The sequence below is a fragment of the Centrocercus urophasianus genome, unplaced genomic scaffold (genome assembly GCF_019232065.1).
Source record: "Centrocercus urophasianus isolate 14NV4802_14NV808 unplaced genomic scaffold, USGS_Curo_1.0 seq_29, whole genome shotgun sequence".
NCBI lineage: Eukaryota > Metazoa > Chordata > Aves > Galliformes > Phasianidae > Centrocercus > Centrocercus urophasianus.
Window position 1 is genome coordinate 9,376,084 of NW_024884855.1, and position 12,747 is coordinate 9,388,830.

The window sequence follows — 12,747 nt, forward strand, 5'->3', positions numbered from 1 at the left end:
ATTCTCAAGATGATCGCTGTCCACTTTGACTTTCCTCTGTCCATGTAGAGTTTTGCATGGGAGATTTGCTTGAGTGTCTGTGTTTGAAGGCTCCAGAAATGCTTTACTGTTAGCTGTTTGATTTTCTCCTGGAGAACCCCTTATCCTGGCAAAAAAAAGGAGTATTTGTTTTTTTGATAGATACAAGATGAGAAGCCACAGAATTGCCTGCAAAGGCTCTGCCTCCCTGCAGCTGGAAGGTTTCCTGGGCCACGATGCAGACTGCTTGCTGCTAGGGCTGTCGTGGCCCTGCCACTGTGTGTCAGATGTAGGACTGGCTGCAGGAGAGCTTGTTTTTGCCTGCCTTGAGATAGTTGGAGGGACGTGCAGATTTCTTGTCGACCAAACATAGCACTGCTGTGAATGACAGTGAGCAAAGTGGTGTTTCATGCAGTGACCTTGGAGAGGAAACTGCCAGTGGAGCTAAAGTAGGGCCTTCAGAGGCTGTCAGCATAGGGAATGGCAGGACGTTTCCATGACCAAAGGCCCATGTTTTTCCTCTCAGTGGACTGTTCCCCTGGAGACATGAATGCCTTCTTCCCTGCTCTCCCTACCTTGCAGGATGATTTTCCCCCCTTGAAAGAAACGATGGAATATTTTCCTGCCCTGTTCTCCAAGCAGTGTGGATACCTGCTTCCCCGTCCAACCAATCCCATGCAGTCATCGTAATATTTCTGTAATAGTTCTTACATTGTAATCGTTTTTCATAAGCACTTCTGGAGCCAGCAGCACCGCACACGTGGAGGAAAAATCTACAACTGATGAGAATTGGTTTGTTTGGCATTAAAAAAAAAAAAGGACAATCTTAAATTGGAGATTGAAAATAGGCAACCTGCAGAGTTTGGACCGATCACACAAATCAGATGTCAATGACCCAGGAGCTGTCTAAAGTCTGCCTGTACTTAGCCTGCTTTGTATGCTGTAGGCCTGCTTGGTGTTATGAAAAGATCATGCTATTTTTTTTTACAGTGTGAAATGACTCTTCTAAGTGTGTGTTTTTATCCCCCCCCTTCCCAGACCTTTCCTCCCCACGCCCTCCTCAGTCCATCCTGTTACATCAGTCTGTAAAAACCAAACTGCTTAACTGGTCTCCATTCATCTTCATTCATTCCTCTCCTACAATAAAATGCCATTAAAAAAAAAACAAAACAAAACAGTGAGAAAGTTCAGTATTTTCAATTGGTTTTGGTTCTGAATTGAATGCAGATAAACATTCTGGAAAAAAAAAGAAAACCTCTGACTTGAGCTGATCTGGCTTCAGCAGCATTTCAGTACGACTTCTTGTTTGTTCTGGCTGCAGGACTGTATGCGTACGGTGTGACTGTGGGTGTGCACACACATATACATGCTCTTAATGGTGGCAGAAATGTCTCACTTGAGATGTTTTCTCCTCAGCCTCGCTCAGTGTTTGCAGAATTACAGCTGGAAGAGGGGGAAGAAAGAAAAAAAAAGGATATTTCAGAATGTTTTTTGTCCCAGTGTTAAGTATTGGCAGGTGAAAAGATGGAGGCTTTGGTTGTGCAAAAGCAGCTGTGCGTGCTTGGTTTTAAGCCCACAGATAGGTTGGGTACAGCAGGAGTCAGGCTTCAGATTCTGTACAGCCCTTGCAGCGAGCTGCAGAGAACCAGCAGGAATGTCTTTGCCATCAGGGCTGTGAACGTGGGGACTCGGTTTAGAGGTGGGTCTGCAGGGGAGCCCCAGGTGTGCTGCTTTGGTTTCGTTCGTCACTTTTAGCTCTTGGCACAGCGGGAGGAAGAGGAGCAGAGTGAGCGAGAGCTGCCCTTGTGGTGGGGAGGGATGGAGCTGTGAGCGAAGGCTGTGAACGTGCTCTAGTGTGGTGGGTTGTTCAGGCTGCGGGTTGAATCTCCTGCAGATAGAAATACAAGTGTTTTGCTAATAATGCTGACAAGAGACTGTCTCTGGTTGTCTCCCCGTAGCGTGACACCGTATATTTGAAGGAGGTTAGAATAACTGCTGGCTGCATTATTGCATCGTACGTTTTCCGTGGCGTGAGTAATGGCTGCTTTCAGCCTGCCTTTTAAATCTGTTTCACCTCGGTGCCTTTGAAATACGGAGCTGCTCGGTGCCCTTGTGGCTGCAGAGCCCACGTTGGCTGGGGTGGAAGAGGAGTCTTTGAGCACTGAGCGAGAGGTGTGCTCGGGGCTGCATGCCGTGCACCTGGGACAGGTTGGGAAGGGGGTTTCCTGCCAAACATCCCCTTTTCTTGCCTGCTTTCTTCGCTGCTCTCGGCTCACCTGGCTCTGTGGGTCTGGCAGGAAGGGCTGCATGGGCTCATCTGCCTGATTTTGCGGAGAAGAACTGAGTTCAGAGCGTGATGGAGTGCATGGATGGAGTCTCAAGAAGGGGCACTTGTTGGAGTAAGGCATCCCACTTTGGAGTAGAACAGAGCTGCTGTAGGAACTCAGGCACTGTTTTGCTGCTTGCAGGCAGGTGGCTTCTGCAGCTCAGAATAGGCGAGTTCATGGGGATGTGTTTTCGTGGCAAAATGTGGTAGAAAAGCAGCCATTGTGCCCCTTGTGTTAGGGGAAGGAATCTGATCCTGATTTGGTGCGGATTGGTTTTTTTTTGCGTGTGGTTTTTGTGCAAGGAGTGAACAGGGCTGTGGATGTCTTGGTGCTCACTGCAGGACTGTTGGGTTAGCAGCAATTTTCTATCAGAAGGGTCGTGTGAGCCACTGAGGTGTGGAAGGGCTTTCTGGGCAGTCAACAGTTAGTATTCCGTGGCCATCTGATGTATGTTTAAGAAAACAAAAGTGCCACTCATTGGATAAAATGCAAGGATGAGGGCACTGCTGTTTGATATCCCCGCCATTTCTGAAGTCATGGAAAAAAACAACCCAAAGTGGAAAAACCACACTTGTGTTATTGCATTTCTTTATAACAACCGAGTGTCGGGAACATTTTTATCTTTCCCTGAGGGCACCAGTGGAAAGAAAAGGATTTTCGTGTTGGTTGCAGCTGATGTTGAAGGGATCTGGTTTCCCGTTTGGCCAGCTGGCAGGTGCTGGTGGGCAGCGGAGGCTCAGGGAGCAGAGCAGGGCTCCTGCTAGTGGTGGGAATCTCTCAGCAGCCTCGCTGATCCTATTTAAGCCTTCATGTTTTCCAGACCTAGATTTTGCAGTTAGAAAGACCCCAAACATATATATATGTGTGTATATATATATGTATGCATGTATATGTGCTCATATGTGTGGCTGTGTGTGCGTGGCGTTTGTGCAGTGGCTTTCACCAGCACTAACTGTGGACGAGATGTGTTTCAAATTAATTGCCTTTGGGCTGATGGGCAGACCCTTGGGAAGTGCTGTCGGGGTGGCAGCGATACCCCTGTCAGAGCATCTGCCCCACGTGCCTGCTGTGCACACACTGCAAAGAAAACCCCAGCCCAGTGCTCCCTGTGTGCCAGCCCAGGCTGATTTCTTGGCCAGAGTTCCTCCTGGAGCTGTGGGCAGCTCGCTCTGCCTTTTCTGAGCTGTAGAGAGGGAAGCAAAAGGCACAGAGAGTTTTGAGACAGGCAGGTACTCTCCTTGCCATCTCTAGTGCTAACTTTTGAAGCCTGCTCCCCGTGAATGTCACTTTCTCCCTTTGTGTCCTTTCATCCGCAGATACAATTTTCCTCCTTCTGCATTCCAAATCCATCACTTTCAAATTATGATTTCCCTCCTTCCCCCTCTCTTTGCATTTTTGCCTCCTGCCCCTTCTCCATGTCCTCCTCGCCTCCTGCCGCAATGCAGGCTGATCTCTGGTATTCCCCTTCTGTCCTGAGCCCTGGTTCTGATTACACGAATGGATTTTGTTACGGAGGAAGAAGTGGTGGGTGGGAGGGGAATCCCACAGCTCCAGGGTTGGGATTTTTTAATTCCTCCTTGAAAGCTGCAGGGAAGGGGTGCGTGGCTTCCTTTTCAACACCTTGCTTTTCCCTCTCCTGCCTAGGACGAGTCCTCTGCCATACCTTGTGTTGCCATGTCTCCCACGGGTGGTGGTAGGCAGGGTGATACCAGCTGTATGACCACAGAGATGTGCTTGCCTGCAGCTGATGCCTTCTGGCTTAGTTCAGGAGTGGCTCAGCGCTGCTTAGGGGAGCCCAGAGCAGAGGAGAGCTGTCGGTTCGGGGTGGAAATGTGGCTGATGCACAGCTCTGCAAGACTTATAACAGGCTGCTTCTTTTCTGCGTGCTAGATTCCAGCTCAGAGGAAGATGAGGAAGAGGACGAAGAAGAGGAGGAAGAGGTGGAGGACTATGGGACGGACAGCACCGACAGGCTTTCCTCACCTGCTCTTGATGAGAGCGGCCTGGGCCTGCTAGCGAGGTTTGCTGCCAGCGCGATGCCCAGCCCCATCGTTCCTCCTCCGCTTTCCATCATCCAGCTGGAGGCCAAGCAGAAGGCGAAGAAGAAGGAGGAGCGACAGAGCCTGATGGGTGAGTCGTGTGCTCAGGGCTCGTGCTGGGGAGAAGGTGGAAGGTTCAGGATCGGCTGTGCTGCAGGAAAGCACATTCTTATCCGGAGGTGTCCTTGCTTTTGGCTACTTAATACTGAAGGCAGGTTCACTGTCTGGCAAGAAAAGAAGAAACAGTCATGAGAATGGCAGTTGTAGCAGCTGCAGCTGTGGCTTCCCTAGGGGCAGTTGCCTGCGGCTTCCTCGAAGTTTCCTCTTTTCCTGCCTGGCAAACCCTTAACAGTCACGCTAGCAGTGGGATGCGGTGCCCCTTTGGACAGTGCTGCTGCATTTTGGGGTAGGAAGCACGTGCTAAATGCAGCTGATTTTCAGCACCCAAGAAAAGCAGAGGCATCAAAACAGAAGAAAACCTCTTAAATTCGCTCATCCCAGCCGTGTCCCCATAGAAACTGGGCAGAGGGACTGAAAGCAAGAATTCCTTTGCTAACCTGTTTGCTGTGCCAGGCCCCGTGCCTCTGTCCCTCAGTTTCACTGTTAGAAGTAATTGGAGTTTTATTTCTTCTCCTTCCCATGCCCTGCTGCATAAATGCCCCTGGGTGACATCGTTCCCAGTCAGACAGATCTATATGGGCTCCATTTATAAATTCTCTATTAATATTTATTAAGTGATAATGGAATTTATAGCATGCCTCAGAATGGAAAATGATGTCTTCTTTGGGAGCCCAGCTTGTTTTAGCACCGTTTCCATGCTATATTAGGCTTTTGCCAACTTGTTCCAACAGCCTCTCTTAAGAATTTATCGCCTTGTAACCTGCCCTCCTTGAAACTGGAAACATCTAGAAATTGTCTCGGGCCGCAGTGACGGAGGAGAACGGGTGCTGTAATTTCCAAAGGGCTTTTCATCTTGAGCATTGCCAGCTTTGATTTTGACAGACTGGCTCTTGTCGTGCTGGGGCTGTCTCAGCAGGGACTGTTTGGGTAGAAGAGGTGAGCAGGTTCCTGCAGGCCGCATTTAACCCAGGAAAGTGAGCATATTTAAAAGAGAAGGACTGCAAGAAGGTGTCAGCTCTCTGTGCTTATGCCTTGCACGTTTTCTTCTACCCCTGTGAATGTTGTTGTGTAAGCCCTTCCTTAAGGACCTCCTGCACGTGCTAGCTATCTTAGGGGAGCTGCTCGCTGGTGGGCTTCAGAATAATTTCTGTCAGCCTCAGCCAAAGTCACACCAACAGTTGGGTGGTGCCTCAGTTTCCCTTCTGTCCCTGTAGGCGTATGGTATTACTCTCCATTATCAGGTTTTGAAGAGGGGAAATGCACTGTAGGTGGTGAACATCTTGGTGTTACTGCAGTATTTCAGGATGCTGCGTAGTGCTGTGCTGAGCAGTGGCCAGTATGAGGGGATTTCCATCTTCCACAAAGGATCATTTACCTGTTTTGACTGAGAGGCAGTTGTTTGAGCCAACAGATAGCTCTGTGGTGTCCATTGGCCAATAGGAGAAAAGTAAACTTGAAATCTGGGTTGATTCAATTCGTTAAAGAGATCCTTCTCCAGAAACGAAGGTGAGGCTGGAGAGAACCCCTCTGGGAAGGTAGGAAAGTTCAGTGTGTGGGGCTTGTGCTTTCCTTCAAGCAAGAAGCTCCTTTCTGTGGAGGGCTAGAGAATGTTGTAAGGGTGTTAGGGTTTGAAAGTGGGACGCCAGGGCTCTGCTGAACAGGCTTGGCATCTCCCATGGAGTCCAAAAGCTTCTAGCCGTGCTTGGCTCCTCTTGTGCTCAGCCAGAGCATTGACTGATGACTGAATCTTTTGCATCTAGGGACGGAGTTTGAATACACTGACTCAGAGAGTGAGATCAAGATCAGGAAGAAGTCACCCTCGGGATTGCTGCGGGGGAAGAAGGGGTCTCTGGAAACAAGCAGCATTCCATCAAGCCAGACCCCAAGCGGCCTCGAGCCCGGATCTGGAAGTGCTGACAAAGCCAAGCTTGGGTCTGAGAAAGGCCGCAAGCTAAAGAAGTTCAAGTCCCCCAAGGACTTGAGCTTTGAGTTTGGGCTGGAGGCCAGCGATGATGACCTGTGGAACCGGCGCCGGAGCGAACGGATCTTCCTCCACGATGCCACCTCATCGTCAGCCATGCTGACCCCCACGGCACCTGCCAGCTCCACTCCTGTCTCCAAGTCTGGGCGCTGTGGAAAGGGGGCTCCCATGAGTCCCAAGAAGGAGGGCGGCAAGGGGAAGGACAGGAAGGAGCTGAGCAAGGTGAGGAACGTGTTGGCAGCATTGATGTGGGACGCTTGGGAGCTCAGGATGAAGGGAAGGTGATGAGCTCCACTAGGCAGATGGCTCCACTGGACGAGTCCACATTCTGTTTGGCTGCTCATGTCTTTGCGGTGCCTTTGGAGGGCCATCCTTGGCTGGCAGTGGCAGTGGTCTTCTCCTGACTCTTCCTTTTGGCTGAAAGCTCAACTGCTTTTGGCTCCAGTTCATTTAATGATGGATCAGTGATAGTGGGAAGAGTTAGACAAGTTGGTTGTGGCATGAAGCCAGCTGGGATCTTCTCTGAGCTCCTTGAGGGAAGGACTGATGGGCAGGAATTGCTCTCTGGGGTAATGAGAAACTCTCACTGAAATTTGTGAAGCTTGAATGCAGAGCTGGGAGGCAGAGGATGTCAGTGAATTGCTGGCTGACTGTGCGTGGCCTGCTTTGCTCTGCCCTTCCTCTGTGTAGGCCTGGATCTTCAATGATGGTGGTGTTTACTTTTATTTTTGGCAGCGGAAAAAGGGTAAAGAAGCTCCCTGCTGCTCCTCTTCCTCATCCATGTCTCCTCCTGGCATCCCGAGCTCCCCATCTGACGTTCGGGTCAGCCTGGCCAGTGCCCTGGGTTCCACCAAGAAGAGCAAAGCCAAGGTGAAAGCCAAGGAGGTTAAAAAGGAGGTGAGTGACTGGTTCTAGGCTGCATGAGCTGGAAGATGGCTGGCAGAGCTGTGCTCTTTCCTTGGACTGCTGCTGTGAGGGAGGGAGAACACTGAACACAACCTCAGTTGATGCGTTACAGGCAAAATTGGAGAAGCCTAAATTCCCAGGAAGGCTAGCAGGTAGAACAGGGCCTGCTGCTACCATCTAGTGTTCAGCTGAATCCGTGCCCCAAATTAATGAGCAGGCAGAACTTTGCCTAAGGCATAGAGATGGGGCGGAGGGAGAGCTTTGGGAAAAAGCAAAGACTGGAGGGATGGTGACGGAGTTGTGCTCAGCACTGGGTGAGCCAGGCCACTGTTGGTTTCTGCTCACTGCGGGCTGTCATAACGCACAGTACTGCATTTTCTCACATCATTTCTGAGTTTAATGCTTATGGTCTGTGTGCAACACCAAGAAATGAATCGTGAGGCTTTGAGAAGAAGTGGGAATGGCGTCTGCTGCGTGTTTAGTGAAAACAGGCTCTTTGCAGAGGGGTGGTGAGCACAGAGCAGTGCTACAGCTGTCTGCTCTTTGGCATCTCTCCCAGCCTGCAGGAGTGAGATGTGGCTAGGAGATGTGAAATGGCTTTTGCTCGGCTGTCAGTGATGCTTGGCAGGAAACCCAGTAAAGCAAAGATACGTTTTTTTTAGTCAAAAAACAATTTTGGGTATACCTACTTGGCTCTCTGTGTGTTCCAACATCATGAGGATGGAGACGAGTTTGTCCCAATATCCTCAGGTTGTTTGTTGGTGGAGGAAGGTGAGATGGGATCGGATTGTTGCCTGTTGGCATCCAGCTGACGTGGTGCTTGCTCTTCTGCAGAACCGAGGGAAAGGAGGAGCTGTCAGCAAGCTCATGGAGAGCATGGCAGCGGAGGAGGATTTTGAACCCAACCAAGATAGCAGCTTCTCGGAGGATGAGAACATCCCACTGAGCATGCTTGTCGAGCGGCCACCCACACCAGGTGAGGGCTGGCAGGGCTAATTGTGCAAGTAGCAGAGCTGAATGAGTTTCCCAGGGCTGCTGGGGGGAGGGCTGTGTTGCTTTCGCACATTCCTTTTCCAAAGCCACGAATCCTTCCTTGGGGTGGAGAAACCACATTTACAGTCAAGTTGGCTTGCCAGGTACAAGTCTCTTCAGAGCTGCCAACTCTGCTTGACACCTAGATGAAGCCCAGTCTCTGAGCTGCCCTATTTTCATTTGCTGACGTATTGTTGTTACCAAGAAGGGTACCTTTCTGCAGAGGGCTTGCTGGTCCTTTCTTAGGGGGGATCATGCTGGTGGAATGACATTTCTCTCTCCGTTTGCGGTTGCTTTTTGCTCTGTGGCATTCTCTAATCCCTGCCTTGCTTCAACACCTCCCAGCTCCCCGCTCCTGCATAATTGACAAGGATGAGCTGAAGGATGGCCTGCGTGTCCTCATCCCCATGGATGACAAGCTGCTCTATGCCGGACATGTCAAGACGGTGCATTCACCTGACATGTGAGTTGTGGGGCTGCTGTGCCTGCCCAGGCTCTGCTGATGAAAGGGGGGGGGTAACTGATGCAGGGATGGATTTCGGTGCTTTGCAGAGATGTCTGGAGAGCAGCTGAGAGAGTCTGCTAGGGAGGGATGGAGAGTTCTCTCTGTTTTATCCGTGCTCAGGAAAATCTAATTACTTTTCATTAAGTCTTCTCGACTGACTGGTGGCAGGGCTCAGAGGGAGGTGTTTTCTGATCCGGGTGATCTCTTCCATGTGCTGTGTCTGATCGGGTCTCTACGTTCCAGATACCGCGTGGTGGTAGAAGGCGAGAGGGGAAACAGACCCCACATCTACTGCCTGGAGCAGCTCTTGCAGGAAGCGGTACGTGAGGCCATTGGATGCCTGTTCTTGGTGCCTGGGTGATCTGGGGTGGAAGTGGCTAACTGTCTGGGGCTGCAGGGATGCCCTGTTTCTGCCCGCACAGTCTGGGCAGAGCTCCCACTGGTGTGGAGGTCCCCACTACCAGAAATAGTCCCTCACGCTGCCCTGTGTGCAGGAGGCCATCTCCCTCTCTTGTCTTGAGATCTGGTTTGCTGCATGCTGAATGTGATGGGCTGATCTGTGCTGGTGCCAAGAGTGTCAGTAATGGCTTGCCTTTTGCTCTGAGCAGATCATTGACGTGAAGCCACCTTCAGTGCGATTCCTGCCCGAGGGCACAAGGATTGCTGCCTACTGGAGCCAGCAGTACCGCTGCCTCTACCCAGGGACAGTTGTCCGAGGTAAGGCTGCCCAGGTGCTGCGAGCCAGGGATGTCTCTGTCCTGCATGTCCTGAGGGATGTCAGGCTTGTCTGGGATAGTCCTGAGGTCTGCTGTGAGTGTCAACGGTTGGCTCATTCCTTCAGGTCATGCCCAACTTGATTGGGATGCTGATTTAGCAGCATCTTATGATCCAGGAGCCATGCTTTGGTGGGAAGGGATCTGAGTGATTTAGGAGCTTAAAATACTGGGGAAACTTACTGCCTTTCAGAAAGTCAGCGTTATCTCCAGCCCAGGCACCAATTACTGTTACTGGAGGTTTTCCACCACCTTGTCTCTGACACATTCCTTCCTGATGTCTCCCCCATCTGGCCTGACAGGCCAGTGAAGAAGCCTGGACAATTGTGCCATGACTAGTCTTGCTTTCAGGCTCTTAGTCATGCTTTGTGTGTATAAAAGAAGGATTACTTATCAGATATATAGAATGTTAATGTTGTTACCAGAACTCTGCTGTTTGCTGAGAGTAGTTGCAAAATGCAGGTCATAAAAGATACTGCAGTGAAAACAGAAGATACTTCAGGGAGAGAAGGAAACAGGGAGGTGATGTGGGATGTCACACTGCAGTAGTTTTTTTCCTGTGCTTTTGACAGAGCGATTCTGCACTAGGTGGGCTGGTTTAGTCTTAGGAGGGATCTTTTATTGTGGTCTAAATCTTCTGTGCTCTCCCTGGACAACCGTATAGGAAAGGTGGGAAATGGAGTTTTGGAGCTAGAGGAAGGCAGTCCCCGCTTTCCCAGCAAGTGTTTTGTGCTCTTAAGTTTGTCTGTGACACCTTCTTCTACTCCCCCAACCCACAGGAGCCCTGGATCTGGAGGAAGATGGCGATCTCATCACAGTAGAGTTCGATGATGGGGACACAGGGCGCATCCCACTGTCTCACATCCGGCTTCTCCCACCTGACTACAAGATCCAGTGTGAGTCTTCCTTCTCTGTTTCTTTCTTGACAATTCCCACTAGGAAAATGTAGGCAGTTTAGAGCCACCTTCCTCAGACTTTAGGGCTGATTCACAGACTTTCAATCACAAAGGTTGGACCATCAATTACAGGTGTCCATACCGGGCTGGGACATGATCCACTGGGTAAAAAGACCCAATCTCTAGTGCAGAGTTGGGAGGGACAGGTTTCCCATGTCTTGTCTCGATCGTGTATGATTTTTCACTGCTTTTCAACACCTCTTTGATCTATTCCAGGTGCTGAACCTTCCCCAGCCCTTTTGGTGCCCAGCACCAAGCGCCGCAGCCGTAAATCCAGCAAAGATGCTGGAGAAGGAAAAGAAGGGGCTACACTGGGGTCAGAGGAGCCTGCATCAAAGGGCAAAGGGCGAGGGAGGAAGCCAAGCATCAAGGCAAAAGCTGGTAGGTTGTCACTACTGCTAGGCCTGGAGTTGAGAGAGTCCTTGCACAGTGAGGACCTGTGTGCCTCTGCAGGGAGCCTGTAGCACTCAGGAACAATCCAGAGACTAATTGAGATTGCTGTCTGTCTGAGCTAATAGTGCCAGTCTCAGTGGATAATACCATGCCTATGTTTTTCTTACCCTTTGCAGAAGAGGCTTCCCTGCCTGAAGAGAAGGATCAGGTGGAGCCTTCACCTGGTGCTTCTTCAGTCCCTGAGAAGCCAGCCTGCCTGGGCAAATCAAGTGTGAAGGGGTCACGAAAATCCCAGCCACTGCCTGCTGGAGGGTCTCCTGCCCCCACAGAGGAAAAACGGTCAAAAGCCAGTAAAATGAAGATCTCCACTAAGCTGCATAGCCCCCCACAACCCACTTACCAGCCTGCTGTGTTTGGCAGCATCCTCACCACAGAGCCCTACAGTGACCTCCCAGGGACGCTGACAGCCTTCGGCTCCAGTGATGCTTCAGCGTCGAAAGCCAAGGCCAAGAAGGGGAGGCCCACGGAAGAGGCACAGGAATTTGGTACCATGGTTAAGGCTCAGAGGAAGCATGACAGTGAAATCCTGATCAAGCTGGATCACGAGGGTGTGATGTCTCCGAAGACAAAGAAGATGAAGGAGGCGATGAGGATGCTGGAGGACTCGAGTCTGGCTGGTCGCAGAGATGGCAAAAGCCTCCTGGGGCTGGGCTATTCACCTGCAGTGGGTGCAGAGGGCAAGCAGAAATCCTCCCGAGCCAAAGCAGCTGAGGGGGACCCTGCCAGCTTTGGGGGAAAGTTTGATGGCTCGGCAGAAAGCCTCAGTGCCTCAAAGGACCAGGAAGACAAGGCATCAGCGCCAGCAGCTGTAGAGGAGTCTGAGAGCAACAGCAGTGACAGCAGCTCAGAGTCAGAGGGAGAAGAGGAGACTGAGAAGAACCGAGGGGAGGCTCAGGACAGCAGCTCGACCAGCTCAAGAGCATCCACTCCTCTCTCTTCCTCCAACTCCTCCTCCTCTTCCTCTTCTAGCAGCAGCTCCTCTTCCTCCTCCTCTTCCTCCTCTTCCTCTGCCTCATCAACCTCCTCCTCCTCAAGTTCCAGCTCCTCTTCCTCCTCCACTACAGATGAAGACTCCTCCTGTAGCTCTGACGACGAAGTAGCTGAGGCCCAGCCAAGTTCCTCAGTGCAGCAAACCCTCCCTCCCAAGCAAACCAAACAGACAGGGAAATCCCGGGCGTCCTCCCACCCCCAGAGCCAGAAGCAGCCGGCGCAGCAGCCGGCGCAGCAGCCGGCGCCGCAGCAGAGCGGCAACAAGAGCAGGCCCAAAAAACGTGAGGGCATCCACCTGCCCACCACCAAGGAGCTGGCCAAGCGGCAGCGGCTGCCGTCGGTGGAGAACAGACCCAAGATCGCCGCCTTCCTGCCCGCACGGCAGCTGTGGAAGTGGTTCGGGAAGCCCACGCAGGTAAGCACAGCCTTTCCCACTTGCCTGGGAAAGGGAGCCTTTCCATCTGGGCTTGGCGATGCTCTGCTGGTGTAACGTCCCCTGCTGAGGCCGTGAGGAGGTTGGGGTCGGCCTTGGCTGCGTTGTGGGGAGCTGTCCCACACGGCCTGCCTCTCTGTCTTTTTTCTCGTGGAAATGTCTGTTGACCATCACCACATCTTTGAGTCTCCATCAGCAGTGCTCAGGCTGTGGC

General features: G+C 51.4%; 1 protein-coding gene across 1 annotated transcript in view; it reads left to right on the forward strand.

Moving 5' to 3' along the window:
- TNRC18 (trinucleotide repeat containing 18) overlaps window positions 1–12,747 on the forward strand; it is a 45,030-nt gene that overhangs the window by 29,177 nt on the left and 3,106 nt on the right. The window contains exons 17-26 of the mRNA XM_042828181.1: window positions 4,236–4,475; window positions 6,265–6,707; window positions 7,221–7,382; window positions 8,226–8,367; window positions 8,769–8,886; window positions 9,172–9,247; window positions 9,537–9,645; window positions 10,481–10,597; window positions 10,874–11,038; window positions 11,227–12,515. Of these exons, the coding sequence (XP_042684115.1) occupies window positions 4,236–4,475; window positions 6,265–6,707; window positions 7,221–7,382; window positions 8,226–8,367; window positions 8,769–8,886; window positions 9,172–9,247; window positions 9,537–9,645; window positions 10,481–10,597; window positions 10,874–11,038; window positions 11,227–12,515 (2,861 nt within the window). The remainder of the gene's footprint in view (window positions 1–4,235; window positions 4,476–6,264; window positions 6,708–7,220; window positions 7,383–8,225; window positions 8,368–8,768; window positions 8,887–9,171; window positions 9,248–9,536; window positions 9,646–10,480; window positions 10,598–10,873; window positions 11,039–11,226; window positions 12,516–12,747) is intronic.